The sequence below is a fragment of the Oreochromis aureus genome, linkage group 1 (genome assembly GCF_013358895.1).
Source record: "Oreochromis aureus strain Israel breed Guangdong linkage group 1, ZZ_aureus, whole genome shotgun sequence".
Classification (NCBI taxonomy): Eukaryota; Metazoa; Chordata; class Actinopteri; order Cichliformes; family Cichlidae; genus Oreochromis; species Oreochromis aureus.
This window is the reverse complement of record NC_052942.1, coordinates 12,747,016-12,772,844: the sequence shown is the minus strand read 5'-3', so window position 1 is coordinate 12,772,844 and position 25,829 is coordinate 12,747,016. Positions and strand designations below refer to the sequence as shown.

At 39.7% G+C, this 25,829-nt stretch overlaps 3 protein-coding genes across 5 annotated transcripts in view; 1 reads left to right on the top strand and 2 right to left on the bottom strand.

Moving 5' to 3' along the window:
• Nucleotides 1-3,483: 3,483 nt before the first annotated feature.
• Nucleotides 3,484-5,270, bottom strand: LOC120434672 (RNA-binding protein 33-like). The gene is made up of 2 exons (XM_039603105.1): nucleotides 4,915-5,270; nucleotides 3,484-4,824 (listed from the first exon to the last, which is right to left on the bottom strand). The coding sequence occupies exons 1-2, from the start codon at nucleotides 5,126-5,128 to the stop codon at nucleotides 3,707-3,709; spliced, it is 1,332 nt and encodes a 443-aa protein (XP_039459039.1). The 5' UTR covers nucleotides 5,129-5,270; the 3' UTR covers nucleotides 3,484-3,706.
• A 6,538-nt stretch (nucleotides 5,271-11,808) lies between these two features.
• anp32a (acidic (leucine-rich) nuclear phosphoprotein 32 family, member A) lies at nucleotides 11,809-18,272 on the top strand. Of its 2 annotated transcripts, none has more exons than XM_031744492.2 (7): nucleotides 11,809-13,171; nucleotides 15,077-15,226; nucleotides 15,313-15,435; nucleotides 15,543-15,741; nucleotides 15,826-15,941; nucleotides 16,137-16,191; nucleotides 16,968-18,272. In XM_031744492.2, exons 1-7 carry the CDS (start codon nucleotides 13,118-13,120, stop codon nucleotides 17,030-17,032), a joined length of 762 nt encoding a protein of 253 aa, XP_031600352.1. In that variant the 5' UTR covers nucleotides 11,809-13,117; the 3' UTR covers nucleotides 17,033-18,272. The 2 variants fall into 2 exon arrangements, with proteins under 2 accessions (XP_031600352.1, XP_031600351.1); XM_031744491.2 differs by having other exon boundaries at nucleotides 12,497-13,171; nucleotides 16,965-18,272.
• Nucleotides 18,076-25,829, bottom strand: part of coro2ba (coronin, actin binding protein, 2Ba) — a 44,254-nt gene continuing 36,500 nt past the window's right edge. For both annotated transcript variants that reach the window (XM_031744489.2, XM_031744488.2), the window contains exons 4-12: nucleotides 25,219-25,368; nucleotides 24,931-25,095; nucleotides 24,640-24,756; nucleotides 24,432-24,536; nucleotides 24,040-24,136; nucleotides 23,556-23,668; nucleotides 23,073-23,163; nucleotides 20,829-20,968; nucleotides 18,076-20,312 (exon numbers count right to left, since the gene is read on the bottom strand). In XM_031744489.2, coding sequence (XP_031600349.1) covers nucleotides 20,178-20,312; nucleotides 20,829-20,968; nucleotides 23,073-23,163; nucleotides 23,556-23,668; nucleotides 24,040-24,136; nucleotides 24,432-24,536; nucleotides 24,640-24,756; nucleotides 24,931-25,095; nucleotides 25,219-25,368 — 1,113 coding nt within the window. In that variant the 3' untranslated portion in view covers nucleotides 18,076-20,177. The remainder of the gene's footprint in view (nucleotides 20,313-20,828; nucleotides 20,969-23,072; nucleotides 23,164-23,555; nucleotides 23,669-24,039; nucleotides 24,137-24,431; nucleotides 24,537-24,639; nucleotides 24,757-24,930; nucleotides 25,096-25,218; nucleotides 25,369-25,829) is intronic.

The window sequence follows — 25,829 nt, the reverse complement described above, 5'->3', positions numbered from 1 at the left end:
AGGTGGGTGGGCACTTTTACATTTTAAGAGAAGAAAATTGAATCAAATAATAGATTAAATGCCGTGTTGAGGCTGTCATTTTCAGCATCTACATGGATGTTAAAATCACCCCCTACAATTATTTTATCTGAACTGAGCACTAAATCAGATAAAAAGCCTGAGAAACCAAATAGAAACTTTTAGTAAGGGCCGGGCGGACAATAGATAACAACAAATAAAACAGGTTTTTGAGTTTTCCAATTAGGGTGGACAAGGCTAAGAGTCAGGCCTTCAAATAGTTAAACCTCTGTCTGGATCTATGGTTGATTAATAAGGTGGAGTAGAAGATTGCTGCTACTCCTCCTCCTTGATCTGTGCTTCAAGGATTCTGATGCCTAGTACAACTCGAGGGTGTTGATTCATTTAAATTAATATAATTATCCCACTGTAACCATTTTTCTGTAAGGCAGAGTAAATTAATTTGCTGAATGAAATTGTTTACTAACAGAGAGTTAGAAGAAAGAGACCTAATGTTTAATAATCCACACATGTTACTGTTTTACTCTTTAGTGCAGTTGAGGCTGTTAGATTGTTCAAGCACTAACATTTGATTATAGACAGAAAATTATAGATTTAAATATACATTTGGTATTACTTGGTCTTGGATGAGCCATACATTTTTATTAACAATCTAAAAAGAACTGAAAAGCCTCAGCCTTAGAAAAAACATTTTAGAAATGACTTCACAAATGCAATTTCTGAAATACCACTGATGCTGGTGAGCAAGCTGATATTACAAATAAACCAATATCAGATACTCGGGAGTAATAAAGTGAAAGCGAAGAGCATTTCTAATGTTTCTGCAATTATTACAGCATTTAGTTGAAGCCAGGGTACTTAAATATGTGTCCTTATAATCTCTTATGCTTGATAATTTGATGAAGAGAGCTGTCATTGATATCACGTTGTGATTTTTCTGGTAAGCTGACCAAGATGTAAAACATCTTGTGTCCATCAGCCAGGGGAATGGAGAAACTCCAGCAGGATATCTCTGCTGGAACAAGCGTACAGAGATAAACAGTATTAGGTTCTACTCTGCTTAAATTCACACATTGTCCTGATGTCCACGTGCTTTATACTTATGTGTTTGTCTTTTTCCTCCTTGCAGAAAACCTGTTGAAAAAGAAAAAAAGAGGAGGAGAAACGAACAAACTTGTGTGATTGTGTACTTTATTAATCCCTAAAGGAAACAATGTGGGTTACAGTTGCTCCAAGAAGAAATGGTGAAAATAGTAACAGTAACAGACTAAACTCCAAACAATACATTATGTGTTTTAATATCAATTAGTCATTGTGTGTGTTGTGTTTTATGTTAATGTACAATCCTTAACATGTTTTGTGTGTGTGTGTGTGTGTGTGTGTGTGCCTGCCTGAGCCAATCTTGCTCTGTCTCTTTCAGAGATTTATAGCTCATGGAAAAACTAGAAGCGTTAACCCTGTGTTGGATAAATGGAAATACTCACCTGAATGCTGACCTGATCTTTGGAAAACTGGCCTTGAACATTGTCTGTTGTTGTACATTCTGGAAACCACCATTAAAAACTCTTAAACCATTTTTTATTTTGGATAAAACAGCACTAAAATGCTCCTTCCAAATCATCATGAATAATCAGACATTCAAAATCGATCAAGATTTTTAGTCACAACTATTTTCAGCACGAGATACCATTCCTTTTGCTTGTTTGTTTGTTTGTTTACCAGCTGCATTGTTCCTCACTACTGCAGCACCATATGACCATTGGTGAATTTTGACCAGATTTTGAAAATGTCATTCATAGGGAATACTTAGCATTTAATGTTTATTAGGTGTAAGTGTTATTCAAGATAATTTTTGAGAATTATTTCTGCCTTTGTGTCTTAATTTAGTTGATTTCAGTATGTATTAATAACACACACTCACCAGACACTTCATTGGGAGCACCTTGCTAGTAGTGCCTCTGGGACCCCCTTTTGCCTACAGAACTGTGTTAATTAGTTGTGGCATTGATTCAACGAGATGCCGGAAAGAGATTTTGCTCCATATTTATATGACGGCGTCACACAGTTTCGACAGATTTTTCAGCTGTGCATTCATGATGCATTCATAATGTGAATCTCCCGTTCCCCTACATGCTCTATTAGATTGAGATCTGATTACTGTGATGGCCACAACTCACTGTCATGCTCAAGAAACCAGTTTGGGAATATTTGACATTTGTGATGTGGTGCATTTTCCTCTGAAAGTAGCCATCAGTGAGATTGACATGCTCAGAAACAATACTGAAATAGGCTGTGTGGTTTAAATGTTGCTTAATTGAGACTAAAGGGGCCAAAAGTGTGCCAAGAGTCTCCACACCGTTTCATCACTATCACTATCCTGAAACATTGATACAAGGGAGGACAGACCCATACTGACCCTACCATCCAGGGTTGGCAGTAAACTATTGAACTGCATAGGCAAACAACTATGAAAGGTGGACATTCAACTTTGCTATTCAACCCTCCCCCTCCCAAACAAACAAACAAACAAACTTGTATATTTACAAAAGTATATGCATAGAAATGCAGTCACTTATAAAAGTGCAAAACCATTCACGTTAGATTGCAGAGGCAAAGCAGGAGACAAACAGGAGACTTTTTTTGCAGATACAGAGTAGGGTCGTATTTTAAAACTAGCTACACAAGCTGATGAATTAATGACCTCTTTTTAGTTTCAAAGAGACATGAGGTGTATTTCCTAAAGTCTGACCTGCATAGACCCATCTGCTAAGTGTCCGTCTCAGTCATGCTGGTTACCATGATTGCTGCAGAATCACTAAAATATTGTTAACCGAATAGTTAAACTGAGCTCACGCTGCAGTAATTTAGTAATTTGGCGTTTAAAGAAATCTCTTTCCACAGACAAATGACTATTCTATATTATTCAGGTATTCAGGAGCAGGTTTTTGTCAGGGCACCATACAGCTAGGTATACCTCTTCCCTTTTATTGATGAGATAGCAGAGTAAAGTTAGAGCAAATGGAAAGTACTCTGTACAAAACCTGGAGCTGTACTCGGCTACAATACTTTAGATGTTTTTTCCCCCCAAAATGCATCAACAACACAGACACAGTGGATATTGTTCACAGAACAATGTTTTCAACCAAGATGTAAATGTTTTTATTTCTGCTGTTAGGTTGTTATAATTGGACATTTTCATATGTTTTAAATGAGACAAAATGTTCAGACTTCAGATGTTTTGTTAAATCCAATTGTTTATTTAATTTTTTTGATGGTAATTTTTTTTATGGGTAAGATGTTATAATACCCTGGTTCACTCAGTGACTACTCCGTCTCCTAAAAATCTTCTTTAGTTCAGTTCAATTCAATCCAACAGTATTTACATACAAATGAATTGAATTGAACTGAACTAAAGAAAAAACCCAACAATCCCCTATGAGCAAGCACTTGGCGACAGTGGGGAGGAAAAACTACCTTTCAAAAGGTAGAAACCTCCGGCAGAACCAGGCTCAGGGAGGGGCGGCCATCTGCCGCGACCGGTTGGGGGGTGGTGGGACCGATGACAAAGTTATACACAACTAAATATTAAAGCAAATATGCTTTTAAATGGATGTTTAGGCACTGGAAGTGCCTGTTAATATTTAGTTGTATATTACTGTGATTTTATAGGAGACGGAGTGGAAGTCACTTAAGTGAATAGTCTGAAAAACCAGTTGCGCTTCTTTTTCTTTTCTGGTTTTTCTTTTGGCACTTTGCCTTCTCGGGCCTCTGGACTTTCTGGTTTGGTAGCGCTGGCCTCCTCTTTTTCTGGCTGATTCTCCTGGAGTGTCTCGTTTTGGGCTGGAGAATTTTCAGGACTGGCAACATTGGACTGGTCTTCTTGCTTTTCTATTTTCTCTTGCAGATACTGCAAAAACTCCAGAAGTGAGATCTTTTCTTCTTCTGTTTGCTTGAGTTGGTTGCAGATTGTTGTGTTCCCCAGGTTTTGCTTCTCCATGATTTCCAGGTGGGAAGCTTTGGTTTTCTCCAGCTCTTCTTTTAAGTTTTGCGCCTTCAAATCAGTTTTTTCACAAAGAGCCTCACTGGTGCTGAGTTTGTCTCTCAGCTCAGCGAGCTCACAGTTGGCTCTTTGTTCCTGATCTTCACGCTTTGCAACTTCCTCTTCTAGATTCTTTTGAGTTTTGAGGAGCTGCTCACGGAGTTGTTCGATCTCTTCTTGCTGTTTTTTGCACTGGATCTCCAACTCAGCTTCTCGATCGGTTTTCACATCTGTAGAGTCTGTGTGTGGAGCTTCTGCAGTTTGTGTTGAAGCGTCCACACTCAGCTCTGCAGCTGTGACAGCTGTGTTGCTGTCTTCAGCAGGAGCCTCACTCACCTCAGGGGTGAACTTCTCCTCGGGTGTCTTTCTACGAGACTCTTCCAGCTGTGTTTGGAGCTCAAGGATGGTTTTTTGAGCATTTCCTCTGCAGCACTGTAGCTGAAAGCGAACCCAATCATTCTGAGTTTTAGCTGCAGCAGCTTTGTGGTTTGCAGCTGTCATTTTATAAAAATTGGTTTTGCACATGTTCTGAGCCTCCTGCAGGTGGAATCTCAGCGCACCCAGTTCATCAGTCTCACTGTATGGACGACTGCCATCATTTGGTGTTAAGTGAGGCTGTGGCTGAGATGGCCCATCGTTGGTGTTATGGTGAGGATGGGGCTGATGTGGCACAGGCCCTTGTTTTGGCAAAAACCGTGGATTTTGCCAATGTTGCCCAGGCCCATTATTGGGTTTAAAGTGGGCATTGGGCTGATGTGGCCAAGGCCCTTGTTTTGGCAAAAACCGTGGATTTTGCCAATGTTGCCCAGGCCCATTATTGGGTTTAAAGTGGGCATTGGGCTGATGTGGCACAGGCCCTCGATTGGGTCCAGGGTTTTTGGCTCTGGGGTTTGGGTTTGCATTTTTCTGCATCTTCTTCTTGTTTGCACCCTTTTGTTTGGCAGCATGAGATGGAGTCCCCCCATTTGGTGCCTTGTTTTTCCCTCTTGGGTTTGGGTTTTGCTGCTTAGGGTGAACAGCGGCAGATGAGGTCCCTTCCTGGGGATCAAGGTTTTGCTGCATATGCTGCATTTCTCTTGTCTTTTGTCTTACAGTGTCGAATGATATTTTTTCTATTCGATCGGGGTTTGGGTTTGTGTTTTGTTGGATACAACAAACGTGTCAAATCTTTCTCTAGAGGTTGGCTCGTGGTGTGCTCCTATACAGTTGCCCAGTTCTGAGACATACTGAGTGCACGCTGGTGTCCTATTTAAGCACTTTTGAGAGAATGTTATCCTTTTGATCCTTTGATCTGGAGCATGATGTCATGGAGTGCAAATGGAGCGTGATGTCATCCACTTAGAATGTAAAATGTGATGTCATCAACTTAGCAGAGAGTCTTGTTTTTCTTTGAAATAGAATTCTACCAAACTCAAATAAAAGTCTTTAACTTTGTATGAGATGTTAAATTCCCAATGGAAAGGCCAAATCTACCCGAGAACTTCAGGAGAAGATTACACAAATAGCTCAGAAGCTTCAATAAATGCTTCAGGATCAACATGTTTTCTATATACACCTTTAGGATGTTGCATCTTCAAAAAATAAAAATGAAATGACTGAGCCTCACACAGGAATATTGTTGCTACTTGTTTACTGAACCTTCTTTTAGCCACATGTTTATAACATCAGTGTCCGTTCACTGCCTCCTGCAGGACGCTCCCTTCTTCCACTTTCTTACAGAACCGATACTGCCTCTCCTGGCATTACCAGTGTAACAACACACTATGTCCTTTATCACACTCATTCGATCTGTCTGTTTCTTCAGATGAATAACATGAGCTTGTATCTATGTATCTTTAAAAGAGTCTTTGTCATATTAATTTCTGTCCCAATGCAAAAAGATTTTCAAAGCTTCAAGTTTAAAAGGAAATAATGTTATTTAACACTGTCCAGTTGGAGATTTGCTATATTGTATAGTATTAAACTGTAAGTCTGAAATAGGTGAGTTTTAAGGGGCATTAAGTCAGGACAAAATAACTTATTAGCTTTCTGTGTCAGACTCACAAAGTGATAATCAGCACAGGGATGTGTGCATGAGTTAATGCTGTAGAGGAGACAATGATCAGGAAGAGAACTGCTGCCACAGCCGCTCCTTAAATACCTGGTCTTGATGAAGGGGAATGACAAATGTGATGGAAAACTTGTGTTTCACCTTCTCTAACCTCTGTGTACTATTGATATGTATTTGTAACTTTCTTGTGCAAAGTTGTAGTTGTTTTTCAGTCTTCATACACTCTAACTGTAAGCTTTGCTCAAGGCCATGACACACTTCATTACCAAACTGGTGCCTACATGATGGGGAGAATTTCACTCCCAACCACTGATTAGACAAGAGCTGCTATAATTGAGCATTTTTGTCAATGCTGGTACAAACCCTGTTGGTCCCTTTGCAAAGGTTTGAACTTTCTTTCAATAAATCTCAGGAAATCGGTTTCATTTCGATGCTTAAATTATTTTTCCACAACAACAAACAGGAGCAAGCCTTTGAACATCGGTCCGAACAAAAACAATACAAAGATATTATTAGTAGCTAACATAGTGGGCTTTAGGCTACTGACTAGGATAGCCCTGAGCTCCTCAGGAGTGTTACTGTCTCAAAGTGTTATTGAACTTCCATCAGAGCTCAGTGAAGATGCTGGGCTGAATTCCCGTTCATTAAGTCGATGCAGGCTGTCCCTGGGTGTTTCCCTAAAGGCTGTCAAGTTCTAACCAGCCACCCTCGGTCCACTGCACCTGGATTCTGAGTGACCATTGAAAATCTGATCACAGATTTGTGTCTCCAAGTCTTCTGTAGGTTTAAGAATATTTCTAATTCAAGAAAGGATGGCGTTCTTTCTCAGCATCTTTTTAATGTCTTCTTTAGTTGTCTGAAAAGTGGAGACAATCAGATTGAAGGAAAAAAACTTGAGTTGAGTTAAAATGTTTAAAAATTATGTTATAGAAATAGATTTACAATTTTACTTTGGTAAACTAAACCACATTACACCGTATAGGGCTGTTCAATATAACGATATGTATCCAATGACGATATAAAAACGTCTATCGTTTCATTTGACGCTATCGTTTGTTTCATGGTGTCACAAAATAAACTGTTTAAGGCAATATTTTTTTCATCGTTTTGATGGTCACTGTATCGGCTATATTAATTTCTTAAAGTTCTCGCTGTCTCTTATATTTAATATAACCACACTACAGACAGACCAGCACCTGTTTTTATGCGTTGTCGTTAGCAACAACGACGGTAAAACCATCGCGTGTCTGCTTGTTTATTTTCCATATAAACCTTTCACAATAAAGCTCAAGATCCTTTTGAGACTTTTCAAAATAAACTGAATCACGTGAAAGAGTATGCAGAGTATTTATGGATGAGAAGCAAATAAGAGCCGCCAGGTGCTAAAAAATAAACCTTAGACTCAAACATTAGAACAGTTTTTCCCCCGCAGCACGCTGTGTAATAAATATTCACAAAGAAAACTGCGGCCGTTACAACCTATGTCTAAAAATGTATCGTTTCATGCATTGGTTAAAACGCTGGACTCCAGGTACACTACGCCCAGCTGGAAACACTTCACGCAAGTCGAGCTGCCCGAGATTCACAAAATTTACAGAAAATGTTACATTTTTTGTGATTTATATCGTTATCGGGATGATAGATGTCTTATATCGGGATATGAGATTTTGGTCATATCGCACAGCCCTATTACACCGTCACACATCTCTTCCTAGATCCTGTTTTTTTAAATGACCAAAGTATTTTAACTTTACGGTATAACAACAGAAAGCATAAAACATAAAAATGATGGTCTGTCTTCATATTTCAGTTATTGTTACATTAAAACAGCCTCACCTGTTTTTACTTTTAGCAGAAGTAGCATTTTATAGCTGTAGGTGTATAAGGTTTTGCTAACTTTAACAACTCTGCATGTGCGCTGTTGGGTAGTTCAGTCTACAGTCCAATTAATCATGTATATGAATCATATGTGAAAAATAATTCTATATCAAACTAAAAGCAGTAGAAAAACCTGTAAAGCTTACAAATGCTTGTAAATTAAGAAGTCGGATAAATGTTGTTGAGTACAATGTACTTTCCTCTAAGATATAGGATTAGGATTAAACTTTGTCATTACACATGTATGAATACACGGTAACGAAATACAGTTTGCATCGAATCAGAAGTGCAAGACTAGCAAGAACAATGACAGCAATTATATACAGATAAGTTCAGTAGAGAGCAAATATACAGATGTACTATGGGCAAATGTACGTATATGCTGATATATACAGATAAGGGTAGTGTAAATAGTGGAATAGCTATGAACAGATTATGTACAGAGAAACCAAATATACAGATGAACTATAGACAATGTACAGATGATCTGTATAGCATACAGATGTTCTAAATTGCTATACAGACAAGCAGATATGTACTAAATATATACAGATGTGCTACATATATACAGATGTGCTACATATATACAGATGTGCTACATATATATAGATGTGCTACATATATACAGATGTACTAAATATATACAGATGTGCTACATATATACAGACGTACCGGTGTGTGGTAAACAGATCTACAGAGCCCTATGAATATATTCACAGTAGTGGAAGCGTAGCTCTCTGAAAAGACTGTAATAGTGAAGAGTGTATGCACTATAACAGAGACTATGCTATGTCAGTGTCTTATGCTGAATGTTGAGAATGAAAGCCAGTCATGATCATGGTCATTTGGAGCGATAGGAGGTGTGGATGGAAAGGTTCAGTGGGGGACTGAGTTCAGTAGGGTGACAGCTGTGGGGAAGAAGCTGTTCCTAAACCTGCTGGTTTTAGTCTGTATGGTACAGTTATTACAAATCTGATATTAACTGTGCTGTAACTGTGTGTCTTTTTTTCAAAGTGTGAAAGGGTGGATGTGATATTCTTTATACTTTATCCTAAATCATACTCTGCTTTATCTATACTGTCTATTTAACTCCAGGTGGGACCATCATTTATAAAATGATCAAATTGTGTTCAGTTTTGAGGCAATGCAAGGCAAGTTTATTTATATAGCACAATTCAACAGCAAGGTGATTCAAAGTGCTTTACACAGACATTAAAAAACAAAAACAAATAAAAAGCATTATTTAAAATGGGAAAAAAGAAAGGAACAGTAGATAAAATCAGTAGTTAAAATGTAAGTTTTAGAATTTAAGCTTAAAAGTAAAACAGGGCGGATTTGGTGCTTTATTCAAATGCAGCTGAGAATAGGTGAGTCTTCAACCTGCATTTAAATAACCTGAGTGTTTCAGCTGATCTGAGGCTTTCTGGGAGTTTGTTCCAGATATATGGAGCATAAAAGCTGAATGCAGCTTCTCCATGTCTGGTTCTGACTCTGGGAACTGATAAGAAAAAAAAAAAAAAAACGGATCCAGATGACCTGAGGGATCTGGAAGGTTCATACTGGGTCAGGAAGTCACTGATGTATTTTGGTCCTAAACCATTCAGAGCTTTATAGACCAGCATCAGAACTTTAAAGTCTATCCTCTGACAGACAGGCAGCCAGTGTAAAGACCTCAGAGCTGGACTGATGTGGTCCACTTTTTTGGTCTTAGTGAGGACTCGAGCAGCAGAGTTCTGAATAAGCTGTAGTTGTCTGACTGATTTTTTAGGTAGACCTGTAAAGATGCTGTTACAGTAATCAAGCCTACTAAAGATGAATGCATGGACTAGTTTTTCCAGGTCCTGTTGAGACATCAGATCTTTTATCCTTGAAATATTCTTGATGTGATAGTAAGCTGACTTATTATTGACTTGTTATTGTCTTAATGTGTTTTTCCAAATTTCTCGCCTGGTTGGTGGTTTTTAGGTGTATAGATTGAACTTCTCTGGTGACCTGTAATCGTTTTTCTTTGGCTCCAAAGACTATTACTTCAGTTTTGTTTTTGCTTAGCTGGAGAAAACTGAGATACAGATGTGACACTCACATTGTGACTGTGGCCATAAACTCCTCATGAAAGTGTTTATGAAAACAACATTTTCTCATCTACTTTAAGTTTTTCATGATGACATTGTGTGAATTAGTGTAATTTATAGTTGAAGTGTATTAGTACACAACTATATGAATGTACAGCAGAAACTGAGAATCAAAGGACCAAGTAATGTTTTTTTTCTACTACTGTCCAATTTTGGTGAGGTCAGTTTCTGTTCTTAGCTAACATGAGTGCACCCAGTGTCATCTTCTGCTTCAAGGTTTGACATGTTGTGCATTCACAGATGCTCTTCTGCACAGCTTGGTTGTAATAACTGATTTTTGAGTTGCTGTTGTCGTTCTATCAACTTGAAGCAGTCTGGTCATTCTCCTCTGACCTCTGTCATCAACATTTTCACCCAGAGAACCACCGTGCCTTGGATGTTTTCTCTTTTTCTATTTTTTGTAAACCCTACAGAGGGTTGTGTGAAAATCTCAGCAGTTTTTGAAAAACTTGTCTGGCATGAAAAACCAGGCCACATGCAAAAAACTAGTTGAACAGATTTTACTAATAGATTCATTTGAATATTCTGCAGTATGTGACAGCATCTGTTGTTGTTAAGCTCTTATATACTTTTGTAAATACATACTTTTTATGGTTTTTGTTTCATTTATAAACCATTTTCACCTATTTGACTTCAATGTGACACCTAAAGGTGGTAAACACATTGTTTATATGGCATGCACAGAGTTTAAAGTGCCTGGAGAAAAAGCAGAAAAAGCACAGAGTCGCCCTCTAGTGGCAGAGTTCTTACATTCATCTCCTCAGTCCTCTCCGAGCTAATTGGATTTCCCAGTACACACTGTGTTTACACTGGATGAGCTCTTAGACCTGGGCTCACTGTCACACAGAAACATTATAAACCTTTGTTAAGGTTCCAACTTTTCCAAAGAGACTAATCAAAAACATTTTGATGAGGGAATAATGAATTATATTTCATCTGGAAAAAACTGATACAAGGCCAACACCTACCCAGAGTGCACCCAAAACACACAAAAATACAGCTCTGTTTGTGAGTTTCAGTTGTTGCAGCATTTTAATCTCTTTTGTGTTTACTTGCATCACAAAACTTGTGTTTTCCTGTCTCTTTGGGTTAATGCTGCATAATATTTTGTTATTTTGTGCCTCTTTGTGGTTGTATGCTAGCCCCCCCAACACTGAGCAAATATAAGAAGGTAGCTGTACTATATAATGTTACTTGGTAATGGCTTTAATTGACTACCTCATCCTGAATCTAGTTATTAAACTCTAGGGTACATGTGAGTCACCAAATTTCACAAAGTGAAATCCATATTTCATAACTTTATAATAGAAGCTAATAGTTAAGATTAGCTCTGTTAACCAGGATGTATGAGCATTCCTGTTAGACAGCAACTTGTTCACCATTAATGGAGTGAAACAGAGAAGAGAAAGATGGTGTTAGGGGCTGCTGAGAGTGCCGTGGGCAATGAAAAGGCAGCAATTCCGTTAGTGGCGGTTACTCTCATTTGCCCTTATCATGAGCATGCAGGTTATTTATCACAGACAAGTTTCATGGATATGGAGTGAGACAGCAGCGCAAAGAGAGACGGACACTCCTTATTGATAACCAGTGACATGTATTTATTTGGCAGAAACAAAGCATTCCTTGTGCTGATATATTCCATCATTTTCTGTTCAAAATAGGGTTAAATGAACTAACAGGAAGTTTGTGATATATTAATAGCCATTACTTTTCATCACATTGTGCTAGGATCCTTTCCACCCTTTACTTCTGCTAAAAAAACACAAAGAAAAAATTTGAACTGAGTTTAACTGAAATTTTTTAAACACCCTCCTGGTGGTCACTGGATCTACGGTTGAGGTTTTGCTTCCCCCTTGTGGAGAAGGTGTGCACAGCAACACGCAGAGCACTCATGACCTGCTAGCACTTGAGTGAGACTGTGAAGAAGACACCCAGTGGATATCAGACTGCCCAAATAACTCAGCACGGTGCTATTTTATTTGTCTGGAGAAGAATAGTTAAATTAATCTAGCCCTTTATTCCAAAGCATTCATGGTATCAGTCTACGTGCTGGCCAACCTATTATTAGTGGATGACCCACTGTACCTCAAAGCCACACAAGGAGCTCTTAGCATTATTAAAAGACACGAGTAATGCCAGTTATCACATGCGACTAAGAAAAATCAGGTCTTTCTACCCGGTTGGTGTTATTTTACTATTAGGTTATCTATTCTTGCTTCTCCACTTGTAAAAGTTTGTAGTGTAAGTGGAGATCTGACTCTGGATCAGTAATATTTGAAAAACAGTAAGTTCTAATATCAAAATGTTATTCTCTATATATTATGAGTCATTAAAGTTGTTTTTGCATAACATACAATAACAATGTCAACTTTTTGGCAAATTTTCAAACATTACATGCAATAGCTGCTGCTGTTTTATAGCTGTTAGACGTTTTATGGAGGAAAAAAATATGTTTTAGTGTGTCATTATTCTATGCTTTTTAAAATATTTTAGATTTTTGGTTTTGGGTAGAGGCAGAATGGTACAGTGTGCATTTTTAAATGATAAAAATTAAAACGCTGTACAATGAATATATTAGTTAAATTTAACAACAAATTAAATGTAAAATTAATTAAGCTTAAAAAAAAACGTATGAGACTGGGCTTCGATGTAGGTGGAGGTTTAAGGGTGGTGGTTGTGCATCGACTGCCTGTATTCGGTGAAAAACATTACAGTATTACTATTTCCATGTAAACTTAAGTTAACAAACAACCAAACTTAGACAACAAAACCCCACCCAGTTTGATAAGGGCGCCTTCATTGGCCCGCGCGTCTGTAAATCCGTTCCCTCTTTATTTGGCGCATGCCATTGGTCGGCGGTGACGACAATCCTGAAACGTGCTCCCGCCCACCGAGCGGATCAAGTTTGAATGAACAGCAGCAGTCTGCTCTGGAGGTGGTAGTTGCATTTGCAGTAATTATTAAAAGTGTGTATCGTATCACGGGGTGAGCCTTTCGAGGATGGACATGAAGAAAAGAATTCACCTAGAGTTGCGGAACCGCACTCCGTCAGACGTAAGTTGGCCTCGCGGCTCGCTGTAATAACGCTTCACTCTCGGCTAATGGAGAATATTTCGCGTGATGCCTTGGCGTGGGGATACAAAGTTTCTTCCAAGTTAAAAAGATGATGGGGGACGTCGGGTCACATTGTTGCTTTTGCCGTCGTGTTTACAGCGGGCAGGTGCTCCGCGGGTCCGCTGCTTGAACTTTTTAGTGCGGCTCCAGCTTCACGTTTTAATGTGCAGTTTGAGAATGCACCACAGCTTCTTTTTTAATGCCAGCGGTATAAACAAGGCAAGCAGTGTGAGAAGCCATATTTGTAACTTTTGATCCACGAACCCCGCGTTGTCGGGATTCTTGTTTTTAGTCGTTGTCTGAGGCTCAGTGTGCATGCTTGGACTGGGAAATACGTTCACCTAAAAAAAACAGTTTAAGCCGTGCACTTGGCGCGTTGAGGATGCGAGCACTCAAAGTCGTGAACATTATCAGTGATGCATAAAGATCACAGCCTCGAATTATCGCCTTACAACTGCAGACCGCTGCTACAGTTGCACAAACCGTCCGGTTCAAGTCGTTTATGTCTGCAGGGAGCAGCTTTTTACGCTGGGGGAGCCTGCAAACCTCCATCCGGAGTCACTGTGCGCACAGATGGCCGAAATAAAAGCGCCGTTACTGTGGACCGTTAGCGGCCACCAAGCTGCGCGAAAAAACCCCACGCAGAGATCAAAAAACGAGCTACGCCCGACTCATTATCAACTGTCGTGTGGCTATTCACTCGTTTTCATCGGGATTTCTCGAAGCTTAGGCGTCCCAGCTCCCCCGGTGAAAACAGGGGGGGAAATCGTCGAGCCGCGCTGTTGCTCTAGTTTTCCAGAACTAGGACAAGCCGCCATTTTACCGAGAAACAAAGGCTATTCGAAATACACCGAAATCCCGTTCATTCGACACAAACGACGAACCAGTCATCATACCTTCGTGTTAATAGAGGTCTATACACACCATCAGTCCAATCGGCAAGTGTTTAGCGCGAGCAACAATGAAAACGTTTGCCTGGCAGCTATCTAATCGGCTTTAGCGGCCCCTCCTACTCACAAATGACCCTGTGCACGACTCGTAGGTCTGTTTGGCTCCGGCTTGTTTTGACTAATGTGCATCTGCGTCGCTCATAGCTCACGCGCACGTCTCTTATTGCGCTTTAAACACGGCAACCGTACTTTATCGCTTTCTTACTAATGTGTCAAAAAAAAAAAAGCGAGATAAATGTCATATTTACGTAATGGAAAGAGTCAACGCATCGCGATATTTACAGCGGTACAATGCGCGCTGACCGCTGATGGACAGTGTTTTCTTTTTTTTCTTTTTTTTATAGTTCCGGTCCTCACTGCTGATTGGCTGAGTCACGTTCAAGGCCGAGGTGAAATATCCGATAACAGCCCACCTGTGACCGCATATCACACTATTTAAATATCAGTGCGCAGGGCCAAAATTAACGCTGCTGCTGCTGCTACACTGAAGTGTGGCATCCACCCAGTGTTGGGCTGGTTTATCTGTAGGAGAACGTTTGTTTATTTTCTTCAGATTTATTTATTTATTTATTTATTTTTAAAGGGTAAAATGCAATCAATTTAAATGTTTATATGTATATATATATATTTTTACAATAAAGACCTGCTTCCAAATATTGTTGATACAATTTAACTAAAGTGTCAAAGACGAATGTAGTAATGAAAATAAAAGGTGTCTTAAATTTACAGAAATGTATGGATTGTTGTTGGTATATGCTTGCTTTTCGTTAGCATTTTTTCTGCCATTGCTGACTGCTGTAACAAAGCAACAATGTAATGCATTGATTGTATCAATGAATATGATGTTTGCAGTTTGACAAATTCCAACCAGTTTAATTTTTTGATTGCGCTTCAGGTCAAAGAACTAGTGCTAGACAACTGTCGCTCAAATGAAGGCAAGATCGAGGGTCTAACAGACGAGTTTGAGGAGCTGGAGTTTCTAAGCACAATCAATGTTGGTCTGACGACAGTTGCCCACTTGCCGAAGCTAAATAAACTCAAAAAGGTGGGTGCTTTTCATCACATGACAAAACTCTGTAGCTTCAGACTGTAAAGTTTTTGCAAGGTTTTGATTGTTTAATTGACCAACAGCTTGAACTCAGCGATAACAGGATCTCAGGAGGGTTGGAAGTTCTGGCGGAGAAGTGCCCCAACCTCACACATCTAAACCTCAGTGGCAACAAGATTAAAGACCTCAGCACAATAGAACCACTGGTGAGTCCCAGAAATATTTGAGGGGGAAAAAAGCACAACATGCAAAACAGCTAGTTGTTGTTTATCAAACTGGATTGTTTTTGTTTGTTTGTTTTTTATTCTGATAGAAAGAACTGGGGACCCTGAAAAGCCTAGATCTGTTTAACTGTGAAGTGACAAACCTGAACGAATACAGAGACAACGTGTTCAAGCTATTACCCCAGCTCACGTACCTGGATGGGTACGACAAAGATGACAAAGAGGCACCCGATTCTGATGCTGAGGTCTATGCAGAGGGCTTGGACGATGATGAGGAAGATGAAGATGGTACGTCCAAGTCTGCGTCGGGTCTCATGTATCTCTTTGGGCCGCTAATGCTGGCATTTATATTAACTGACCACTTTCACCCAGATGTAGATGATGAGGAGTATGATGAAGATGCAGCACCGGGAGATGAGGAGGAGGAGGAAGGAGAGGACGAGGAAGAGGAGAATGAAGAAGAAGAAGAGGAAGACCTCAGTGGAGAGGTGAGATGAGAATAAATGAGATATGCTTTTTCTAATAGTTATATAGAAATGCTGTTGTTAGTACACCGTAGACTGGTTGCCATGGTGAATCCCGCCTCTTGTCCCCTGGCTCCAACTCCACGAGACCCGGAAGTGGCTAAGCAGTTAAGAAGAAACTAAATCATCTCACTAACTTTGCCTTGTCTTTTAACAAAGGAGGAAGAGGAGGATGATTTGAATGACAGAGAGGTTGACGATGAAGATGATGAAGGTGAGCAACTTCTCCAAATACATATTAAGTGCACACGCTTGATGCTATTCTTTATGGTGCACTGCAAATTTAAATATGCCCTTTGGATATTTCTTTTGTTTTTTAACATGGAGAGATGCTACAGTTTCTGTGTCCACTATATATACACCATGTATAAACCATAGACTGTATATAAAGGATCGGAGTAGGCACAGTGACAGCACCTTGTAGGTTCATGTTTTGAAGCCTTGATCTTTGTGGTTTTTGCAAGCTTGTTTTTGGAGAGCCAGAAATGACTGTGTTTGGGACTGTAGAATGCTAAGTTAATGCTAAAAATGCTAAACTTAGCCACTATGGCTAGCACACTTTGTTAGCAAGGTGCATTACAGAGTGTATTGGTATCTGTGCACAAACACAGGTATTTTATAGTTAATGGAAAGTAATGTACCAGCTATTTTATTATTCCTTTCTTTAATTGTAATTTCATTATACTGTCGGAAACGTGTCTCTCTTGCAAATGTAGAAATGAAGGTTAAATAAAATAAATATAGGGACTGAATCCTTTGGGAGTTAGCCTCTAGTGGCCATTCAATGATTTGCAGTTTTCACCCCTGTGTGTTGGCTTCATATTGAGCCTCAGAGGGAGCTTATGTGTGCGTGATACAAACAAAACAGGGAGACAAGTGTGAAATGAGGACAAGGATAATATGTTTTGGTCATGTGGAGCTTTTTTCATCTGCTGTATTTGTCTTATAAATGTGACTTTTATTTCTTATTTATTTATTTTTTCTCAGAAGAAGAGCGAGGTCAGAAGAGAAAAAGGGACCTGGATGAAGAAGGGGAGGAAGATGATGACGATTGAGAGTCTTCTTTAAGCTAAGTTGTGAACTGTTTTTAACTTGTATCTCCCAGTCACTTCCCAACAGCCCCCATGTATTTTTTCCCCTCAGTTTCATATTGCAGTAGGAGTGGGGTTTTTTGTTATTGGCCAGTCAGGTAGACGGGTTTTCCTGAAGGGAAAGAAAAGGTTACATTTGTGTACCTTTGACGCCCCCGTGTTCCAGTCTTTACTGTCCACTTTTAACTGCTTCGTGGACACCAGTTTTGTAATATCAAATAATAGCAAATATAAACCTTTTTGAGAGATGTTTTTGTTTCCTCACTGTTTGTGTAAGACCAATTTCTGATGTATTTTAAGATCGCCCCAAAAAGAAGAAAAAAAAAGATAAAATCAAACAAAACAACAAGAAAAAAAAAAGAGTGCATGTCTAATACATTTTAAAGTCAACTACTGGATTCATGTATGGCTGTCCTCTCCTCGTCTTAAACTTATTGTTATTATTTTTTAATTGTATTTCTTTTCTTCTTTTTTTTTCTTTTTAATGTAAGTTATGTGTTTGTAGTGTCACCAGTATGCCAATACTCTCTGCTGTCCTGGTGTGAAACTTCTGTCTGAACATGCACAGTGTGACCCTCATGGGACATATTTTTAAATCCTAGCAAAAAAATGTCTGCCCTTGTCAAAGCTGCTCCTCCTCCTCTTAAACCCTCAGCTTTGATAGTTCGGAAATTACGTGTTCTTGTAAATAATGACCAAATCTATTTTTTTGTATTCTCTTTGATGACGGCAGACATTGAACAGACAACTGAGGTGAAACTATGAATTGTAATAAGATATTAAATATGTATGCTGCTTTATCTAAGAATACGCAGTGTGAAATTTCTTGAATTTGAACATAACTTTGTATGCATCATCTTTCCATAAGGACAAAACATCAGAGCTCATTATTGCTTTCTTTGCCCCCCCATGTTCTTTTCTGTGACACACACAGATGGCAATGTTTGAATTTTGTGCTGGTGGTGTAGAGAAGTGCTTGATTATAAATGGAGGTTACAGCCACAACGTATGTGCATCGAAAATTTATTGTTGCAAAATGTAAACTCTGGAAAACAGTCAGCTGTTTGGACTTTGTTTTCCTCCAGTATACGCAATGGTCAAATTGGCCTACCTCAGTGATTTTTCACTACATGTTAAATCCACTGTCATCAGCTGATTTCTTTCTTTTCCCCTCCCATTCACTTCAATAAATCCCTTTTATATATGTGTTTGAAGTTTGTGGTCCTTGTACAACACAGTTTAAAAAAAAAAACGTGTATACAGAATTCCAGGGAGTGATGACAGTTGTCATTTTTGATCGTCGACATGGAAAATCAAGAAAAAAAAATCTACAGAATGCCTTTTTTTTTTTTTTTTTTTTTTTTTTCACAATACTGAACTTGTAGTATGTATACGCCTACAGTACATTGCTACCATACTAGGCAAATCTACGTTGGGGTTTACTTTGAGAGTCTGCAGCAGTAACTGTTGGGTGAAAAATGTCTTGACCAAACAGTTACTTGACCTGTCTCCTGTCTGTCACTGCAGCTCATCAATCTGTCTACTTTCACTGTAGCCTTTTATTTAACACAGATATTTACCATTGTTCAAGTCTTCATTGTAAGGGCTCATCTTTTCTTTTCTCTAGCTAAAGCTATGAAGCTTTGGCCCTTTATGTGCCTGCGATGATGTTATGAGGAAAGACTTGTGACCTTCAGTCCGTAACTCGCTGTTAACTTACTATTTCCATCCTTGTCACGCATGCAGTGGAATTTCTCGAGCTCGGCTCTTAAAATAGTGCCAATTAAATTCGGATACTCTCAAATGTAAAGTTGAACGAAAACAAGGTCTGAGGGTAAAACCGAGGCAGCGCAAATTTCTCCTGTATGTGTTGTCGGTAGGGGTGGAGGAGAGGCACGTCACCTGAAGTCTTGAAAACAAAATTACACGGCTACAGACAAACATTTCTCAGTAATAGTAATATACTTGGTTTAAATGTCAAATGGTTGGTTATTATTACAGTTTGCACTTTTAAAAGTAGGAAATTATATAGCTTCATAACTTATCTGAAGTTAAGTTGTTGGAGACAAAGAGCTAAGAAGAAATGATACCTTTTTAAGGTGCCGTTTCACACAAGTCTTGCACCATTTCCACCAGAAACATTCAGCAAAATCTATCAAGCATCACAATCATTACTTGCGCAGAGTGTCATACAAAAACAAAGGGATTAAGAAATATACATGTTATTAGCTAAAAAGGTAAGCGGTGACAAATAATAAATAAAAGCAAATATACATTACCCCCATCATCAAAATTAGCCCTAAAAACCAGCAACAGCCAGCAAAGCTTCCCTCGGATCCATGTCTCCTCCGCTGTTTAAATAAAGAGATACCTGAACAAAGTGAACTGTGCGCTGTCCTTGGGAAAAGACTGTCTGGAGTAGCTAAGTGTCGGTGTGACAAAGTAAATCTCTAGCCACTGTTTGTAGGTAATGGGATAAGCAGCCCGGTGGGAAAAACATGGTCCATGTCTGCAAAGCTCTCCTCGTCCGCCATTTTGAGATAATGTTGCAGCTCGCTGCAAACTGGGTCCGCAGCAGGGTCTAAGGCCTTGGGGAAGAAAAATAGGAGCAGTAATAGTCTTCTCCAGTTTTAACCTCAACATAAAAATTACAATTCGGAGGTGGTTTGGTCAGTACAGGACTTTTTTTTTTTTTGTTTTTTTTTTTTTGTTGTTGCACGGTGATCAAGGCATTGCCACATGGACAAGAGGGTAGGCAAAATGAGACGAATACCTAGGCGGCGTGGAATAACACTTAACAGTTTGCTAGATCAATCATTTCCATTTATAAAAACAGAAAATACCAAAATTCTCTGCATTCTATATCAGTGATTTAATGCTTAAGTGGCAATCCCTGATCTGTCATGCCTTCATTACTTGTATTTGGATCAGTTAACATTATCCAATGGTTACCATGTTATTGTGTGCACTACGCGGAACAGCAGGAAGAATGAAGTTATGATATAATGAAATATATCAAAAAAGCAGGGCGAAGGGCTCAGAAGGTTGTTGGAGGTCAGAACTGGGGGGCAAAGGAAGCGAGGCTTTGCCAGTCCAGGAGTCTAAGAGGTCAGGCGTTGTTGGGGCTAACGTTCTTCAGGTTGTTGAGCTCGAGTTCCAGCTGGCGTATTCGGACGTCCTTGGTGGTCAGTTCCTCCTTCAGCCGCCGCAGCTCATCCTGCTGCCGGAAGAACATCCGCAGGAGCTGTGTGGAAAAGGTGGGAGACACGTGGAAGAACATGAGCGCAGATTTTTTCTCAAATCAATTGCACCAGTACATTATGCTCTACTCTTATGATTGAAAGCTGTGGAACAGCTACTACATGGACCCCATGAGCCGAAAGGTCAGACTGCTCTAAAAGCTAGTTTCTGATTTTTTTTTTTTTTGATTTTTTTTACTCTTCAAACTGTATAACAGTGGATATCCAAAAAATGGTCACCAAAGTCTTACAAAGGGCAGCCAAGCAGAAGAAGGCTGACTCAAAGGGCGGGAGCTAAAACAGCACGTTTCACATGTTTCGGTTAATGCATCCAAAATGTAATAAAGATGATTTTGAACTTAGTATTATACAGAAGAAAAGGAAAGAAATGCATAGAGGTTCCCTTTAAGTGAATCAGTTGTACAACAAAAGCAAGTTGCGGTTCAGTTACAGCATTATTAGACTCCATTAAATTATCTTTTACACTGGTTTATATTAGATACTTGTCATCCTTCACACACCTCGTTCTCTGTCCTGGGTGGTACGTTCTCCAGCAGGTCGATCCCATTCACTACCACACTCTTCTTTTCCTTTACCGGGACCTTGAACACCACCTGGTTTGGCCGGTGGTAACCATCCTTCAGGGACATCAAAACTGGGTCTGTTTGAAAAGCAGGGAGAAAATGAACTTTTCCCTGTGAAAACCAACACAAAGCAGCAAGAGGCTTAGGCCGTCCACAGATCAGCACCAGGGAATCTACCATTTATCCATGCACGTCTTCAGCTCTTCAGGACATCCACATATTCAAGTCTTTAGTTATTCTACAACATGATTAGGATATGGATTCAGTGCCTAAAGCAATTTCTAAAGTTACTAAGCTTTTGTTATCCAGACTTCATCAGTATTTCAGTGTCAGTATTGGGTTCATTTGTTCTCTAAGAAAAAAAATAGTACTACCTCAGCCCACGTCTACACACAAATAATGAAGACACAACTTTCTTCAAATACAATTTAAATAATATAAACTAAACAATATTAGTTATAATAAAACCTCCTGTAGGTCATTATTTAATCTTCCAAAAAGCCCATGAACCAAAAAATCTTCACAGAACTAAAAAACTAAATGTAAATAATAAAAAATACTGACTGGAAAGCATCTCTTATTTAAAAAATTTCCTATTTTTTAAACAGACATGAAAGTTACAAAATAGTGACCAAACTATAGTTTTAAATGCCGAGCATATTAAAATCACACTCATGAAAAAAAAAAAACCCTGTCGATTTAGAATGATTCGGATTCAGTGAAGTACGCGTGGTGATAAGAGCAAAATTGGCAGGTGTGTGGGTTTTGTGAATTGGATGGTAATTTTTGCAAATGCACATATTTTTTGTGCAGGGTAAGAATATTTCTGCACAGCGAACAAGGCCCACTGAGAGCAAACACAATGTGAGAAGGAAAGAACGAGACTTTCAAAACATACTTTTAACATCCTGAATTTCATTTCTCTTCGCTTGAATAATCAGACCGCATCTTATCTTTAATACCTCTTAGTAGCATACCACCCCAATAGTGCACTTTGCCCCCAGACTGCCAGCTTACTTGTGCTTCCAATGATATTTAAAAGTAGAATGAGAAGCAGAGCCTTCACTTTTGTCTTTTGTCCTGTATTCCTCCTCTCACCTCTAACCGGTTGCGGCAGATGGCCCCGCCCCTCCCTGAGCCTGTTTCTGCCGGAGGCTTCTTCCTGTTAAAAGGGAGTTTTTCCTTCCCACTGTCGCCAAGTACTTGCTCATGTGTGTTATTGCTGCCTTACAGTATAAAGCACCTTGAGGTGATTTGGCAGTATATGAAAAAACTGAAATTGAACTGAACTGCATTAATGTTCACTTGGTTTGAGTTCTCATTTTAAAGCTCCATGAAACATGAACATGAAGAGCTTAGATGCTGTATAAGACTGTCTTACAGCTGGTGTCTACAGTTAAAATGGGGGGTAGCACCTTCATCTATCTGACTACTCTCCTGTCGAGCCAGCTTGGGTTCAGGGCAGACACTCTCTTTATTGTTATCAGATCAGGTGACCCAGTCCATTAGCCATGCTGCTATAGGCCCGGGTTCTTTGGGGACTGCCCATGAAGCACTGATCACTTCTCCATCACTCCCTTGTCTCTTACTCCCCATGCATTTTTATGCCACTATTAAGCACAACATTTACTTTGTCATCTCTGTCCTGTAGTTTGTGCTTTATCTTGTGTTTGTTTACCATCTTTCCACATTTCTCTCTTCTCATTTCCCCCACTCCAGCTGATAGCTGAGACCAGCTAAAGTTTCTTCCTGCTGAAATGGAGTTCTACCTCCCTGCTGTTGTCAGTTAGAGGATTATTGAGGATTTTCTCTCTAATACTCTTACCGTAGAAGCTTGAGATGACTATTGCTGTGAACTAGTGCTGGCAATATAGTACAGTTGAATGTTAATGAACTGCACCGGATTGCATCAATTAAAATAAATCAACTGTGGGGATTTTTTTTTTTACCATGCTGGTCATAACACAAGCTACATGTTGTCTGCATGATTCAGCAAAACAAAAACACTCAGTGACTGAGGTTTGCTGTAAATTAATCTACATTAGCTTTGTTTACTTGTTAGAGGTAACCTTGCATGCAAGTCATCATGGAAATCAGTTGCAGCAAATGAATAAGATGCCGCTCCCCTATTAAAATGCTGCTTAACAAGCCAGACAAGTGCGTCTCTGACGGGATGCTTACCTCTATCAATTCCGCTCAGCCACTCGCTGGCCGACAGGGCCGGTTCTGTTCCTGCCGTCATGGGGTAGATGTCCTCCTGGTACGTGTCTGACTGTAAACAAACATTTTCAGATGTCTCAGCATCCATTTGCTCAGCACTGCTGATTATCTCAACGTTTGGATGTCTTTGGTAAAGAGTTTTTATCTCAAAAAATCACATAAGGTTTTCCAGCTTTTGACTTTGAGTTGCTCATTCACCAGTCTGCTTTTAAACACACGTCTTAAGTCAAATAAATGGCATTAGATTAATTATTCCCGTTCTTGTTTCTTCTTGCTCTGATTTTGTATTTGTATTCATCACAAACCAAGGTATTGTAAGTCCAGTGTTCCCAAGAGGTGTTGGCTAAAATCTAACAGCTTTTTTGACTTGTTAAATGCTGGTTATCACCTGCTGAAGATGTAACTGATAATAAGAGAATGGAGTCTAATTCCATTCCCACTCACCCTTCTTGGCACAATCATGGAAATGGGCTCAATCAAACCCTTGAGGGTGACCAGTTTGTAGAAGCGGTACACCTCGCAGGCTGCCACATCCAGCCCGTGCTTTGGCATCACACCTGCAGACAGGAAAAGAGGCATGTGGTGACGGTTGTTTTGCCAACATCCCTTTCCTAGATTTCATGGTTTGTCTCATCAACAAGATACAAAAACAACCTGCTGCAGCGTGACATTGATGGATAAGTTAGTGAAGCTCTTTAAGCTTTATTGAGCGAATTTCCAATTCGGACACCTCATTTTTATTTTCTTCAGTAAATACGATCCTTTCAGCTACGCAACACCGTTATTAGAGCAGTGTTGAGGGCTGAGCTCATTTTCACAGTGATTCATTCCACCTCTCCGTTTCTAAAGACAGTTAATGACTGGGTTAGCATTTCTCTTTCTCCTCTGGCAGGACAGATCAGATACTGCTGTTCAGCAACTGGCTTACCTAGTCCTTTCTGTGGGGCAGGGGATCGGAACTCCATTAGGTACTGGATGTACGGCTTCTCTGTGGTGATTTCAAAGTAACGGATGTTGCCGTCCCCCTGCCAGAGCAACAGAACATGGTCATTACCTCTGAGCAATTGAAGCTACATCTTTTTTGCTGCTGTGCTCTGATTCCCAGAACAAGCAATGCTTCTCTGACTTTTACTTCCCATTATTACTCAGGTTAAATTGAATATTTATATATATATATGTATACATATATATAAAATACCCTTAAAAATAAATAATCAATTCCAATCACAGTCATCCAAAATGTATTAGATATGCAATAAATGAATAGTAAACACAGTTTTTAGACTACTTTTGTACAACTGTAGGGACAGCGGTGCTGACCTTGCCTGCCAGATACAACATGTGTGTGTCAGCATCATAGAAGGGAAACAACAGTCCTGAGAGCCCGTCTATGTCCTCCTCCACTATCGGCATGGACAAATCCTCCTAGGAATAACAACATATACAAACATTGTTTTTAACACACATGCACACTTGATCTACCTGCTGTGGCACTGTATGCATGGTTCACGGGGAAGTGTTGTCTGACCTGATCCCAGAGAGCGATCTGCCGAGTGTTCCAGCGAGAAACCCCTGTGGTTAGCAGCCGCTTCATATTGCCCAAGAACACAACTCGGTTTACGCGGTGGTTCTTGCAGCTGGCTTGCTGATGGAGCAGCACACATAGAGAGAGGGTGAGGGAACATACACTTGCAAGGAAATTAACACTCTAGTATGTTAACAGAATATTCTTGTGACAGTAGAAAGCAGAACATTAATGGAGAGACCGCTAAAACATGTAGGTTTATCGTTGCATAAAAACCAGCCAGGTCCGCCTCACCTGAAGGACTCTCCCGGAGCGTGGCTCAATGACACGCAGCTTCTTGTCTTTGCAGCTGGTGGCCAGCAGACTGCCGTCTGTATTGAAAGACATGCTGAGGATGACGTCAGTGTGGCAGTCGATCATTTTCACCGGCTCGCCTATCTCCAGGTTCCAGATAAGGATCTAAGTCAGTCGGGAAAAATTGTTTTGGTGGAGCTGTTAGAGGGCTGCTGTACTTCAATTAAAGTGATCATAAATAGAGATATAATTGTGTTTGTTGGTGGCGTTGCTGTGTTGTTTTTGTACCTTGTAGTCGTAGCCTGCACTGAAGAGGATGCCGCTGCTGGTGGGGTGCCACTCGATCAGACCCACCCGTCTGCTGTGACCGTACAGCTCCAGCACTGCTTCCATCATGTTGCGCCTCAGGCCGCCCTCTGGGATCTCCCATACTCGCACCTGCAACATTTACCAACGCACACCGAGGCTGTTATTGGATACACAAATATACCTACAAGTTTAGTCATTCTTCAAAAACATGATAACAAAGGATATTTTTATTATTCTGTTTTTGTTAGCAATTTATCAGGACTACTGCATGCTTTCACAACACATTAGTATGAACTCTAAACCACAATCAGGAGGACACAGCTAGAAATCTTCTGATCAGAAATAGCACAAGCTATCAATGTAGCCCATTGCATTAGGATTAGACAGGATTACTGCTGTGGATAGAGGCTCTGTGTCAGACCAGATGAGATTATCTTTGAACATGTGAAAGTACTACACAGAGCACAGTGCTACCAATGATGTGCAGCATTCACTAGACTAATGTAACAGGTACATGTATCACAAAAAAACAGCCTGTAGGGTAACAGTGATTGCTATTTGATATTGCGCCTAATGTCATTAATATAGCA